Source organism: Hemiscyllium ocellatum, chromosome 19 (genome assembly GCF_020745735.1).
Source record: "Hemiscyllium ocellatum isolate sHemOce1 chromosome 19, sHemOce1.pat.X.cur, whole genome shotgun sequence".
Lineage (NCBI taxonomy): Eukaryota > Metazoa > Chordata > Chondrichthyes > Orectolobiformes > Hemiscylliidae > Hemiscyllium > Hemiscyllium ocellatum.
In genome coordinates this window covers 55,751,239-55,766,963 of record NC_083419.1, presented here as the reverse complement: position 1 = coordinate 55,766,963, position 15,725 = coordinate 55,751,239, and the positions used below count along the sequence as shown (strand labels likewise).

Here is a 15,725-nt window from a genome sequence, read left to right as displayed (position 1 = left end):
AACAATGTGTATTGACATTAATATGGAAACTTAGTTATTTCCTTTGATCTGATGTCATTGCTAATGAATAATAAAGAACACAATGCACCCACTGGATCCCATATATGTATATCTCCATAGGCTTAGGTTTGTTACTTCACAAAAATCTCACCCTTCTGACAATGTATTAGACAAAATAATTTACTCTTCTTTGTAACAATAAGAAAGTATTTTCCTTTACTTCTTGTTTCGGGATTTGATGTGCATTTGTTTATATACCAGAATATAATGAGAACAAATATTTGTAGATCACTGATTTCATAGGTTTTGCACCAAAGATGGAAGAGGTTGTAGGAACCAATTAATTCCGAATTTTGCAACAAATTGGCTTTTAATTTCTGAATAAACAACAAAGCAATATTTTCTTCACACCCTCGGCATCACTAGCAGGACCAGAAATTATTGCCCATCTCATGAAGGTATGTCAAGTAGATGGCTCATCACTATTTCAGGTACTAGGTAAGATATTGGCTTCTTGATGATGAATAGATGATGAGAGCCATCCAACATGATATGCAGAGGAATTGGTGTTGCATTCCTAAAGGTGATGAAATAATCCTTGGAAAGCAAGGGCAAAGTAATGTCTCATATTTACAAACCCTCTTGACATTTCAAGCTGTACCCCTAAACTTTTCACAAACATAGAGATTAAGAGCAGGAGTTGGTCATTTGGTTCTTCAAAGACTGCAATACTATTGAATATGATCATGGCTGTTTCTCTATCCTAATCCCACACTCTTGTTTTCTCTCATACCATTTGATGCCTTTAAAATGTAAAAATATATCTCTGTCTCTTTCATGACTATAATCAGTGACTTGGCATCCATAGCCTTCTGAATTCCAAGAATTACTTGGCGCATGTTTGTGTAGGGTGTAGGTTTGCTTGCTGAGCTGTATGGTTGTGTGTTTCCTTAGAAATTGACAAAAAGCGATCCGCATTGGGTTAGGAAAATGGATGAATTTCTAATGAATGAAATAAGAAACTTGATGTAATCCTCAGTGGTGTCAATAGCAGGAAACTCCGCAATTTGAATCAGAGATTCTTTACCACTTCTGATGATTGGTAGCTTGGACTTCACTAGCTCTTGAATTATTGAATGTTCTTCAGAAATACAGAACTTCCAACATTCAGCCTCCAAATATTAGCATTTATTATTTATGAGCTGAGGCTAAAGTTTGATCACTCATCCCAACATTATATTAAAGCGAGTATAAGTGAAAACAGTGTGAACAGAAAATATGGATCTGCTTTGCAGCATTTTACATTATTTCCTGTATGCCTGACCTTAAATACCCCTTGCTGAAGCATGCAAAAAATTTACCGGGCTTGTTTTGCATCTCCTCAGTCACAGCTGATGGTGGTGATGCAGGGTCTCTGTGGTACATTGTGCCAATCTTTACAGAATCTGTAAGCTTTCTTGTAGGTAATCAGTAATGTGTGGGCACACTCTCTTTATTTCCATTAGATAATTCACATCACTGTGGAATTAGTAACATTTGGCAAACCAGCTGTTGTAGCATATTGCAGTTGCCTATTTGCAGTTTCATGAGTAGAAATTAGAAAGCCTTTTAACATGATGAAACTGACCAATAAATATTTTTCACACGTAACTTTGAAACTGATGTTTTCGTGCAGGGATATATTGCCATCTTGCAATTCCATTCCATCAGAGTTAAATGTTGTAATTTCTCATTGATATCCTGCACACATGGAAACATTGTTAAGCACCAGGTGAACACTATCCTACTGAACTATTGACTTGAGGTACCAGAGCCTGAGGCGTTGAGGATCTTGCTTGTATTTGGATTATTGGTGATAAAAGGCACACATGGAGAGTGAGTAGCATTTAGTTCTGTGGTAAGGTGCAGATTAATGAACAATGATCTGCTGGAATGAGGCAGCAATGGAGAGAAGCTGGTTGAAGTGAAGCACCAAGCTAAACTTGAATTATTGAATACCAGAAGCAACTTTGCATTCATTGGGCACTGATTAGGTATTAAAAAAAAATTAATGCTAAACCTATTCACTTTATTTATAGGATTGGAAAGAATTGGAAGGGATTCATCGTATGAGCAGGAAGGAAAAGTGCAGTTTGTCATCGATGCTGTGTACTCAATGGCCCATGCATTACACAATATGCACAAAGAACTGTGCCCTGGTTATGTTGGTCTCTGTCCCACAATGAGCTCTGTGGATGGCAAGGAGTTGCTGCGGTATATTCGAGCTGTAAACTTCACTGGTAAGTGTATTCATTTCCTGCTCTACTCAAACATTGTCTTCCTGCTTATGTTTGGAAACATTTTCGTTGTGTGTTGGAATCCAGTCGGCAGTTGGTGAAAGGGGGGAGCTAGTGTTTACATGGGATGGATTTGGGCTCCGAATGCTGAAACCAGTGCATGGGTTGCCTTAAACTATGCATCTGCATTTAATTGGTTTCGGAGGACGTGCCTGGGAGCTTGGAGGTGGGATTTGTGACTGGGGGAGGGGCGTTGTCGGAACACCAGGTGAAGGAGTGGTTCTTTCCCCACCAATTCACTCCCCCCCCCCCCATCAGATCCTCTCACTTCCTGTTTACCTCTCTCTCTGCAAATCATTCTCACTACTCATTCTTTCTCCCCCTCACCACCCTCCCCCCACCAACCACTTCCTCCTCCCGGGCCCTGATACTCTGTTGCTGAACCCCATTTCAAAAGCACACAGACATTCTATGTGATGAAATACTAACTGGAAATGTGCACATGCCCCTTTCTGGATTTGTGCACATTGGCATTTGCCCGTGGATGTGGGTGTCAGCAAATAACGTAAAGAGATTTATTCTCAAGGTGAAACATTGCAGGTATCTATCCCCTGGCTTTACACCATCATTTCTTATACATGCTCAAATAACTGTTCACTTAATACTGTGCCATCCATCTGCATGCTCTTAACTTCAATTGGTATAATTATCGCTGTAGTCCTTGTTACCACCGTGAACTACCTGCTGAGGATCAGACATTCATGGGCCTTTAGCTGTGTGATTTCAGGCTTCCTATTTTTTTGGGCATTGAGGTACAGTGAATTTAGACCCACATTCCACTGGGGCTAATTGTGAGATTTTAATCAGGAATTGAGATATAAAGTGACTTTACTCTTACTGTACAATCAGCTTATAGGATTTTCCTCAATTTACTAGATGCCACTTATGAACTGCATTGTTAATTAATTGCACTGTAATCTTGTTAATATTCTTATATGACTTTAGGGTGTAGGTTTGCTCGCTGAGCTGTAGGTTTGATATCCAGACGTTTCATTACCTGGCTGGGTAACATCATCAGTGGCGACCTTCAAGTGAAGCGAAGCTGTTTTCTCATGCTTTCTATTTATATGTTTGTCCTGGATAGGGTTCCTGGGGTTTGTGGTGATGTCATTTCCTGTTCGTTTTCTGAGGGGTTGATAGATGGTATCTAGATCTATGTGCTTGTTTATGGCATTGTGGTTGGAGTGCCAGGCCTCTAGGAATTCTCTGGCATGTCTTTGCTTAGCCTATCTCAGGATAGATGTGTTGTCCCAGTCAAAATGGTGGTTTTTGTTTTCCTCCGTGTGTAGGGCTACGAGGGAGAGAGGGTCGTGTCTTTTTGTGGCTAGCTGGTGTTTGTGTATCCTGGTGGCTAACTTTCTTCCTGTTTGTCCTACATAGTGTTTGTGGCAGTCCTTGCATGGAATTTTGTAGATGACGTTGGTTTTGTCCATGGGTTGTACTGGGTCTTTTAAGTTTGTTAGTTTTTGTTTGAGAGTGTTGGTGGGTTTGTGTGCTCCTAGGATTCCGAGGGGTCTCAGTAGTCTGGCTGTCATTTCTGAGACTTCTTTGATGTATGATAAGGTGGTTAGGGTTTCTGGCTGTGTTAGGTCTGCTTGTCGTGGTTTGTTCCTGAGGAACAACCATCACAAACCTTGCAAAAATTCTTATGTGACATTCTCATTTAATATGCTGACATGTTTTCCTCTGAATTTCCCTATTTTAATTCTGTATTTTAATTTATCTTAGAGTTGACATAATTGAAAATGGGTGAGACAAACTATGGGTAATCTCCTCAGTTTGGGAGCCATTTTTGACTTGACTCTGTTTTTGACAATCCTATTCATGTGGTGAATAACTTGCATAAGTTGACATTGCTCAGTGACGGTGAAATAACGTTAAGATTGAAAATGTTTTCAGCTTCACTTTTCCAAGAGCATTCTTACCTTCTGAGTAAGAAAATAAGAAATTGTCGGAGGAGTAGAACTTGTGACCTGTGGAGTTTCCTTTGGAGTTGACCACCATCCTGGCTTATCTTTATTCCCATGGGAATGCTGGGTTCATCCCTTAAAGTATTCATGCTGACAATTTTTACACCTCTGTCAATAGCCATTAGTTATATTGTCGAATCAGTTTTCCTAAAAAAATGAAAATCCTTCCTTCAAGTTCTAACTTGGAGCAGGCAAAGTCAGGTTAAATATGGACAGGTTATGCCGTGTAACTCATAGGATGCACCTTTTATATTTGGTTGATAGTTCTGGCATGAAACTGACTGGCTACTCAAAATCTTACACTCAGAATTGTTGCATGTAAGTGAACATTATTGCAATGGTGACATTTGGAATATACCTATCAGGTGTTGACAAATATATTTCTGTTAAATTTACTGAAATCTTGGTGCCTCAAGCATTCCTGATAACTTCAGCATAGTTTGAAACAACAACCTTTTCTTTTGAAAGCATGTCAGATTTGGATATGAGTATGTTAAGAGGACAGATGAAAAGCCCTTTTTCACAATTTCTCTTGGTTACAAATGGAAACTATTACAGGATCTTGAATTTGTGCAAGGTTTGCCGTAACAAGTAGGAAATAAACTGCTTCTAATCCTTAAGCATACCATCACTTATTCAACAATGAAGCTATTGCTTGAGCATAAGCCAAGATCCCTGCCAATCCTTTTAATTTATTCATTCATGGGTTGTGGTCATCAGTGGCTGGTCTAGCAATTATTGCTCATCCCCAACTGAGTTTGAGAAGTTGGAGGTGAGCCACCTTGCTGAAGTGAATGAATCATGACTTAGAAACAAATCACAGCTCCTTCGGTGTCACTGGGTCAAAATTCTGCAACTCCCTCCCCCTAGTGAACACTTTCTATCACTTTACTGATGACCAAGAGTAGAATGATGGAGAGGTAATTGGCTAGACAATAGACAATAGGTGCAGGACTAGGCCATTCAGCCCTTTGAGCCTGCACCGCCATTCAATATGATCATGGCTGATCATTCCTAATTAGTATTCTCTTCCTGCCTTATCTCCATAACCCTTGATTCCACTATCTTTGAGAGCTCTATCTAACTCTTTCTTAAATGATTCCAGAGACTGGGGCTCCACTGCCCTCTGGGGCAGAGCATTCCACACAGCCACCACTCTCTGGGTGAAGAAGTTTCTCCTCATCTCTGTCCTAAATGGTCTACCCCGTATTTTTAAGCTGTGTCCTCTGATTCAGCACTCACCCATCAGCGGAAACATGTTTCCTGCTGCCAGAGTGTCCAATCCTTTCATAATCTTATATGTCTCAATCAGATCCCCTCTCAGTCTTCTAAACTCAAGGGTATACAAGCCCAGTCACTTCAATGTAAGGTAATCCCGCCATTCCAGGAATTGACCTCGTGAACCTACGCTGCACTGTCTCAATAACCAGAATGTCTTTCCTCAAATTTGGAGACCAGAACTGCACACAGTACTCCAGGTGTGGTCTCACCAGGGCCCTGTACAGCTGCAGAAGCACCTCTTTGCTTCTATATTCAATTCCACTTGTTATGAAGGCCAGCATGCTATTAGCCTTCTTCACTACCTACTGTACCTGCATGCTTGCCTTCATTGACTGGTGTACAAGAACACCCAGATCTCTCTGTATTGCCCCTTTACCTAAATTGATTCCATTTAGGTAGTAATCTGCCTTCCTGTTCTTGCCACCAAAGTGGATAACCATACATTTATCCACGTTAAACTGCATCTGCCATGCATCTGCCCACTCACCTAACTTGTCCAGGTCACCCTGTAATCTCCTAACATCCTTATCACATTTCACCCTGCCACCCTGCTTTGTATCATCAGCAAATTTGCTAATGTTATTGCTGATACCATCTTCTATATCATTAACATATATTGTAAAAAGCTGCGGTCCCAGCACGGATCCCTGCGGTACCCCACTGATCACTGCCTGCCATTCCGAAATGGAGCCATTTATCACTACCCTTTGTTTCTTATCAGCCAACCAATTTTCAATCCAATCTAGTACTTTGCCCCCAATACCATGCGCCCTAATAAAATGCTCACTAACCTCCAATGTGGGACTTTATCAAAAGCTTTCTGAAAGTCCAGGTACACTACATCTATTGGATCTCCTTCGTCCATCTTCAGAGTTGCATCCTCAAAAAATTCCAGAAGATTAGTCAAGCATGATTTCCCCTTCATAAATCCATGCTGACTCTGTCCTATCCTGTTACTACTATCCAGATGTGCCGTAATTTCATCCTTTATAATGGACTCCAGCATCTTTCCCACCACTGAGGTCAGACTAACTGGTCTATAATTTCCTGCTTTCTCTCTCCCACCTTTCTTAAAAAGTGGTATAACATTAGCCACCCTCCAATCCTCAGGAACCGACCCCGAATCTATCGAACTCTGGAAAATAATCACCAACGCATCCATGATTTCCCGAGCCACCTCCTTCAGTACCCTGGGATGTAGACCATCAGGCCCCGGAGACTTATCAACCTTCAGACCTAACAGTCTCTCCAACACCAATTCCTGGCAAATATAGATTCCCTTAAGTTCAGGTCCTTCAGCCACTGTTACCTCAGGGAGATTGCTTGTGTCTTCCCCAGTGAACACAGATCTGAAGTACCCATTTAATTCTTCTGCCATTTCTTTGTTCCCCATAATATATTCCCCTGTTTCTGTCTTCAAGGGCCCAATTTTAGTCCTAACCATTTTTTTGCTTTGCACAAATTTAAAAAAGCTTTTACTATCCTCCTTTATATTATTGGCCAGTTTACCTTTGTACCTCATTTTCCCTCTGCGTATTTCCCTCTTAGTAATCCTCTGTTGCTCTTTAAAAGCTTCCCAGTCCTCAGTTTTCCCACTTATCTTTGCTATGTTATACTTTTTCTCTTTTAACTTTATATGTTTCTTAACTTCCCTCATCAGCCACGGCCACCCATGCCTCCTCCTGGGATCTTTCTTCCTTTTAGGAATGAATTGATTCTGCAACTTCTGCATTATACACAGAAATATCCGTCCTTGTTCCTCTACAGTCATCCCTGCTAAGGTATTGCACCGTTGAACTTTGGCCAGCTCCTCCCTCATAGCTCCATAGTTCCCTTTATTCAACAGAAGTACTGTCACTTCTGACTGTACCCTCTCCCTCTCAAATTGCAGATTGAAGCTTAATGTATGCTGGTCACTATTCCCAATGGCTCCTTCACTTCGAGGTCTCTGACCAATTCTGGTTCGTTACACAACACCAGATCCAGAATTGCCTTCTCTCTGGTCGGCTCCAGCACCAGCTGCTCTAAGAATCCATCTCTGAGGCACTCCACAAAGTCTCTTTCTTGAGGTCCAATACCATCCTGATTCTCCCAGTCTACCTGCATGTTAAAATCCCTCATAACAACTGTAGTAACGTCTTTACCACGGGCCAATTTCAGCTCCTGATTCATCTTACATCCGACATCCAGACTACTGTTTGGGGGTCTGTAGATGACTCCTAAGAGGGTCTTTTTATCCTTAGTATTTCACAGCTCTATCCACACTGACTCTACATCCCTGACTCTAGGTCCCCCCGCGCAAGGGACTGAATATCCTCCCTTACCAACGAGGCCACCCCACCCCCTCTGCCCGTCAGTCTGTCCTTACGATAGCACGTGTAGCCATGAATACTCATTTCCCAGGCCCTGTCCACTTGAAGCCACGTCTCAGTTATCCCCACAATGTCATATCTGCCAATTTCCAAAAGAGTCTCAAGCTCATCCATCTTATGTCTAATGCTTCGTGCATTCATATAAAGTATTTTTAATTTGTTACTGCTCTCACCCTTCCCATCAACCCCTATTTCACTCAACCTTACAGCACAATCCCTTTCCGAGTTTTCTGCCTCATTGATACAGTTGTCTTTCTTGACTTCTCTTGTTCTAACTTTCCCTTCAATTTCCTTTTTAAACATCCAGTTTGTCCCCTCCCCCCGCTACTTAGTTTAAATGTAGCTGTGTTGCAGTAGAAAGCCTGCCTGCCAGAATGCTGGTCCCTAACCTATTAAGGTGCAAACCGCCTCTCTTGTAGAATTTATGCTTACCACAAAATATACCCCAGTGATCCAAGAACTTAAATCCTTGCTTCCTGCACAAGTTCCCCAACCACACATTCAAGTCCTGTGTCTGGCCACACCAGCCCGAGGAACTGGAAGCAAACTGGAGATAACCACCTTGGACGTCCTGCTTTCTAGCCTTCTTCCTGGTTCTCCGAAGTCTCGCTGTAGTATGTTCCTCCTCTTCTTCCTGACATCATTTGTGCTGACATGTACCACCACCTCTGGCTCTTCACCCTCGTCCTTGAGGATTTCCCGCACTCTGTCTGTGATGTCTTTCACCCTGGCACCAGGAAGGCAACACACCATCCTTAAATCCTGTCTGCTGCCACAAAAACCCTAGTCAGTTCCTCTCACGATGGAGTGCCCTATTACCACGGCTCTGTGTGATGTCCGACTCTTCCGCTCTGCCTCTGCGCCAACTTTTGATTGACAGACCTGGCCGCCTTGCGAACTGGCAGTGTCATCTGTCTCTACTGTTTCCAAAAGCTTCAACTTGTTCCTGACGGGTACTTCTCCCGGGGTGTCTTGCAGCTGTCTCCTCTCTGCCTTTCTCATCGTCTGCTCTCTTCTGCTCTCTTCTGGCATGATGGGTGTAATAACCTCACTGAAGGTCTTGTCCAGAAAGATCTCGTTCTTTCGGATGAGCCTAAGGTCCTCGAGTTCTTTCATCAGCACTGCAATATGCTCGGTCAATAGCTGAATGTGCAGATACTTTCCACACATATACGAGGCAGGCACACTAGAGTCGTTGACCTCCCACATCAAGCACGTAGCGCACTGAACCAGCTTGGCAGTCATGTCTTCACCCTCTTCAACTGTGGTGTAATCACTTCACTCAACCTCTCCTTGTCAAAGACTCCTGAGCTGAAGCCTCACACTTCGATCCAAACTTCCTTAGACCTTCTTTTTGTGGCAAGTCTGTGGACTCTTAATTTAGGTTAGAGGAGGAGGGAGGGAGGGAGACCCTACTTTGTAGGACCTGGGGTTTAGAACACACCCACTCTAATAGCAATCACTTACCTTCCCGAACAGCTTTGCGCTACGCCTGAACTTCCGCCCAGCTCCCGCCGCTCTCTGCTTTGAAAAGCTAAGTTGGATTTTTCCTGGGTTTTCCATATAGGACATACCTGGGCAATTTTCCAAATTGTCCAATAGATGCTACTGTTGTAACTCTACTCTAACAGCATGGCTAGGGGGACAGCAAGTTCTGGAGCACAAGTCTCCATTACCATTGCCAGAATGTTGCCAGAGCCTATAGCCTTTGCGCTATCCAAAATCTCCAACTGTTTCTTGATATCACGTGGAGTGAATTGAATTGGCTGAAGATTGGTATCTGTGACGCTGGGGACCACTGGAGGAAACTGAGATGGATCATCCACTCTACACTTCTGGATGAAAATTGTTGCAAATGCTTCAGCCCTATCATTTGCACTGAAGTGTTGAATTCCCCTACCATTGAGGATGGGCGATATTTGTGGAGCCTTCTCCTCTAGTGAGTTGTTTAATTGTCCGCCCCTGGAGTGGTGAGACATGCCAGGTCATGAGGATGCAGATTATGTTTGAGTGAAGGTTCTGCTGCTGCTGGGCTTCAGCCCTCATGGATGCCCAGTCCATTTAGCACGATAATAGTATCATATGGCATGATGGAGGGTCTCCTCAGTGCGATGTCGGTGCCTGATATCCTCCTGCTCTCATCAGTCTGCCATTCAATGTCTTGGGTGGGTTCTACCATGCATTTTGATGACTGAATGGTATCTGCATCCTAATTTCCAGCCTATGTTCAATAACCCTTAACACGCTGCACAATGAGAATCCGTCAGTCTTGGGCATCATGATGTGGAGGTACCGGTGTTGGACTGTGGTGGACAAAGTCAAATATCACACAACACCATGTTATAGTCCAACAGGTTTATTTGGAAGCATTAGCTTTCGGAGTGCCACTCCTTCATCAGGAACAGGATCATAAGACACAGAATTTAAAGCAAAAGATTCTGCAGCTGAAATCTTGCTTTGTTCAAAATATCATTTCAGCTGCATGACACCGTAATCTTTTCCTATAAATTGTGCGCATTATGATCCTGTTCCACAGCTACCTGATGAAGGAGCGGTGCTCCGAAAGCTAGTGCTTCCAAATAAACCTGTTGGACTATAACCTGGTGTTGTGTGATTTTTAATCTTGGTGATGTGAGTGCTTGTAATGCTGAGCTGTTTTGGATTGAGAGAAGAATTTCTATTCAAGTCACTCTCCATTTTTAGGAGAAAGTGAGGACTGCAGATGCTGGACATCCAGAGTTGAAAAGTGTAGCGCTGGAAAAGCACAGCAGATCAGGCAGCATCCGAGGAGCAGGAGAATTGCGCTTCAGTCATAAGTTCTTATGCCCAAAACGTCAATTCCCCTGTTTCTCGTATACTGCCTGACCTGCTGTGCTTTTCCACCGCCACACTTTTTTCACCGCCCATTTTCACACTGTGTTGTTTTGCTTTTGGCTGTGTTTTGCATGGACTGGTGATGGTTTTATACAGCTTCAAGGATTGTGGGTTCCAAGTTTAGTTTCATTGGTACTGACAGTGGGGCTAGATCTGCTAGAGATGGAACTTGTGAATACTTTTTCAAATCAAAGCTACAAGGAACCTTTGTGAGCTACAATGGGCTGCCAAACCATTGCTGGGGAGTAGCAGTCACCAAGATCCAATCAGGAGAGTGAAGCTTTGGGTCAGAATCAACCACTAGGAATGGCCAAGGTGCCTTAAGGAGGATGACTGAGAATAGAGAAATCAAGAGAACCTATCAGGACAGGCAAAAGATATCTGGAATGAGGGTAAAGGGTAAAAGGAAACATATATTCAAATATAACTTATGAATAAGAAAATGCAAGAATAACAAAGAAAAACTAAACCAGACTGATTCCTGGGATGGCGGGACTGATGTGTGAACAGTTGGATTGTTTGGGACTATATTCACTGGAAGTTTGAAGAATGAGGGGGTTCTCACAGAAACCCACAAATGACTAACAGGGTTAGGCAGAGTAAACACTGGAAGGATGTTCTCATTGACCAGGGAGTCCGGAACCTGGGGTCACAGGCTAAGAATACTGGATAGGCCATTTCTGACTGTGATGAGGAGAAATTCCTTCACCCAAAGTGTGGTGAACCTGAGAAATTCTCTGCCTCAGAAGACAGTTGAGTTTAAAACATTGAATGTTTTGAAGACAGACCTCTTAGTGCTAAAGGGATCAAAAGGTACAGGACAAAAGTGGGAACAAAGGATGGTCATCTATGATCGTATTGAATGGTGGAACAGACTTAAAGAACTGAATGCCCTACTCTTGCTGTTACGTTCAATGTTTCTGAAATCTTTATCCAACTGGGATCTACCGGGCAGTCACCTCACATGCTCACAATCTAACATAAGATCACAAAACGATTACAACAAAGAAGCCATTCAATTTGTTGTGTCTGTGCTGACTTTCCAAATTGCTTTCCATCTACTGCCACTGTGCTCCCTTCATCTTTTAATCCTGCACTTGCTACTTTTTCCAATAATAATCTAAACTTCTCTGCAGTGTCTTGCGGAACCTGCCTCCACTGCACTGTCAGTCAGTTCTATCCAAATGTTAACCACTCGCTCCATGAAAAAGGTTTCTCCTCATGTACGTCTCCATGGCTTAGTTTGCCAGTTACCTTAAATCTCAAAGATGGTAGAGAGCTCAGAGGTAATGGTGGTGAAACCAATCCACAGCCCCACTCAATAGTTGAAATTTACAACCTCAAATATGTTTAAAACTCTCCCAAATTATTCTAGAGTTTCAGACTGGCAAATTAATAAGCAAGCTATTAAAATGGGATGTGTGACACCAGAGATGTGTGACATCTTAAGATGCAAACTCAAATAGACTTCTTCACATCAATTACAATAGAAAGGACAATTTATGTGTCCATTATGCATGTAAAGTCAAAAATAAGGTCACTACCTTAGGTCAACTGCAATTGTAATGGAGGCCATTGGTGAAGAAGGCTAAAGCAGAGGAGGGATAGAGATTTGGATAGTTAGAGGGTAGGGAGGAAATGAGGTAGTAAACAGGGGAGAAGTGAGGAACTGGGGAAATTGAAGGGAGACTGTAGAGAAAGGTGTTAGATGCTCAATGGCTGGAAAATAAGGGAATGTACAAGTGAGATTGGGATTTGGGTTAAGGGTGCAGTACTGAATGAAAATGCATGTGGGAAGGGAGTCTCTTGTAGCTCAGATCATCTGAGTGATCGTTGGAGTAATGAGATATGCTTTGCTGAGGTAAATAGCCTCTAGCCACCCAAACAATTGCAGGAGAGGTTGTTTAGTTGAAGGAAGAGGTGGGTTATGAAATCCAATCACCAGTTTAATGACTTGAGACTGACTATTTCTCAAGCAATAAGTAATATCTATTTGATGAACTCATTTACACACTCAGAATACTGGAAGGTACAGTGTTGATAATGAACATGAATTGCAGGAATGAGCTGTCTTCATTTTGTAGGACCTTCAGACAAATCTTCTCAGATCCAATTTTGTTCTCAGCAATAACACAAAAAACTTGAGGCCATAGTGACTGTTTGATGAAAAGTAATTCATTAACTGCAGCACTTTGCACTTTCCATTGCCTTGAGAGATTCCAATGAAGATGTGACTCCATTCTTTCTTTCAAGGAGTGATAGCAATATAATTGTACTACTGCGGACATCATTAAGAAAAAAGAATTCATTGAGTGTGCTGTGCTTTGAAAGGGGCTGAGGGAATGGCAAAATGTTAAGTATGAGTTTGTTTCTTGAGAATAACATTGAAACTCTGTAATTGGGATAGTGTATTTTTTTCTGATGAATATTTTAAAAGCGAGGTAATATTTGTCAATGCAGCATCTTTTACATCTACTAAACAGCTCTAACCTCTACAACCTTTTCAAACTTAATTGGGGATGAGCAATAAATGTAGTTTAGCCAAAGATGCTCATGAGAAAATCAAAAAGAAACACCAAATTAGCCTTAAAGTATAATCACTGTTGTTGCAAATGGTATCTGATTTGCATACAGCAAAATTCTCAGAGTGAATTTGATTGATAATATGTTTTGTTTAAGGTGTGAAGTTTATTTGGACCTGCTTCGTGGTATTCTCCAATAGGAAAATAAGACTTTTGAATTTGAACAGACCGAGAGACCCTCAGTTGGACAGTACATTTGAAAGGTGGTTGGAGAGAAATTGGGGTTGATAGTACCAATTTTCAGGGTGCTGTGAGTGGTATTAGGGATCCAAATCATGTTAGTAATATTTTCATGCATACTTAGACTGTAATTAGATGAGCAGATGACATCTTGGAAATAGTGCACATTATGACTCTCACAAGAATGTTGGAATAGTGAAGAGTGACTTCATTGATTCTTTTTATTAGTTGATTGAGGTATATAAGGACTTGAAGAGACTTGATGGGGGTGGGGGTGTCATGAAAAGAATGCTTCTTCTTGTGGCTGAGTGCAGAACTAGGAGACACTGTTTGAAACTGGAGGTCGCATTTTGGGACAGAGATGACGCAAACTGTTTTCTCTCAGAAGGTTAAGTGGCTTTAGAACTCACTCTCAGAGGATGGTGAACATGGGGTCATTGAATATTTTCAAGGCAGAGGTAGAATCAAGATTATGTGGGGTCCATGCTAAATCAAAATGTAAACAAATCAGTCATGATATTATTGACTGGCAATGCAGGTTTGATGGCCTGAATGACCTAGTTATGCATATATTAGTATTTCTGAATGCACAGTAGGCAGGATCATAAGCTCAATCATTATGTAAAACTAATCTGTCATCAGGCTTTGGGGCGTTAAGTGACAAGTAGTCTTTGTCATACAATTATCAAGCAATGACGGCCTTCAACTATGGAGAATTTAACCATTTCCCCTTGGCAGTTAATATCATCACCATCACTGTAACCTCCAATACCAACATCCTGGAGATTATCATTGACCAGAAACTGAAATGGAGCAGCCATACACATACTGTGGCTTGTATGTCAGAGCCTTGTAATTCTGCAGCAAGTAACTCACCTCCTGTCTCCAGGAATGTTATCAACTACCTATCAAGACAGGGGTATGAAAGAATAAGCTGTGTATGCCTAGACCACCAACAATATTCAGGACAAACCAACTTGCCTGTTTGGCACCTCATCCATGACCTTCAACTTTCATTCCCTCCTTCACTGATGCAGTGTAGTGATTTACCAAAGCTCTTTGACAGCACCATGACCTCCACCACCTTTGAAGTGGCAATAGATGCATGGGAACTCAATCACCTGCAACTTCCTCTTCCAGCCTGACTTTGAACTGTATTGTAATTCCTTCATTGTCACTGGGTCATAATCGTCCTTCTAACAGTACTGTGGTTGTCCCTATACCAAATGAATTGCAGCATTTCAAGAAGACAGCTCACCACCACCATTTCAAGGGCAATTAGGGATGAGCAAAAAATGTTGGCCCAACCAGTGATGCTCACTTCCACATCCTCCACGCAGCAGAACATGTAAAGCAGCATGAAGGATAGTACTTCCTAGTGATATTGATTTACACTATAAAATAAATTAAAAGTTACAGATACATTATTTGTATATTAACATGGCTCTTCCATAAAAGCTTGGCTCTGGTGTCATATTCAGTACTGTAAAAGAGCAGAGATAAAATAACAGTGAAGAACTGAGAATTATATCAAGATGTCCTTCCAAGAAATGCGAATATGATTGCTAAAACTAAATAGGCAGAGATATAAATAGAAAAAAATCAGAATTTTATTAATGAAAATCCTATGTTAAATTAATGTAAAATCTAAATTCAAAAATAAAACTGTAGTAAACTGCATTCATTACTAAGCAAGATATAAAATTGATAGGTAAGTATCCATAAAAATCTTCAAAATGTCCAAACATAGTAGCATGGCTAATCTTGTTATCTGGCTGATGGTAATGTTACAGCTTGTCATCTGTAAGAAAATCAACAGGGTATACTTTTAGGTTGAACCATTTACCCTGGGTTATGAACAATTGAATGTTGGTGCCTGTTGTCAATTCAATAATCAGGGATTTAAGATTTTGATAGTTTGTGATTTTCTCAGTTTGTCACTTCTCCAACGATGTGTTGCTCTCTTTGAACCAGACCATGACATCAACCATTGTGACATTGTTATATTTCACAAATAACAGAGATTACTGTCCTTAGGCCTAAATTACAGTTCAATGAATGCTGTCTAACCATGTTTTACAACTTACTCTTTCAATGTATTCTTGTTCTTATTATGGTGATGAATCCTTG

At 41.5% G+C, this 15,725-nt stretch overlaps 1 protein-coding gene across 2 annotated transcripts in view; it reads left to right on the top strand.

Annotated features, from left to right (window-relative positions):
* LOC132824768 (metabotropic glutamate receptor 8) overlaps window positions 1–15,725 on the top strand; it is a 245,686-nt gene that overhangs the window by 126,683 nt on the left and 103,278 nt on the right. For both annotated transcript variants that reach the window (XM_060839488.1, XM_060839489.1), the window contains exon 5: window positions 2,079–2,279. In XM_060839488.1, the coding sequence (XP_060695471.1) occupies window positions 2,079–2,279 (201 nt within the window). The remainder of the gene's footprint in view (window positions 1–2,078; window positions 2,280–15,725) is intronic.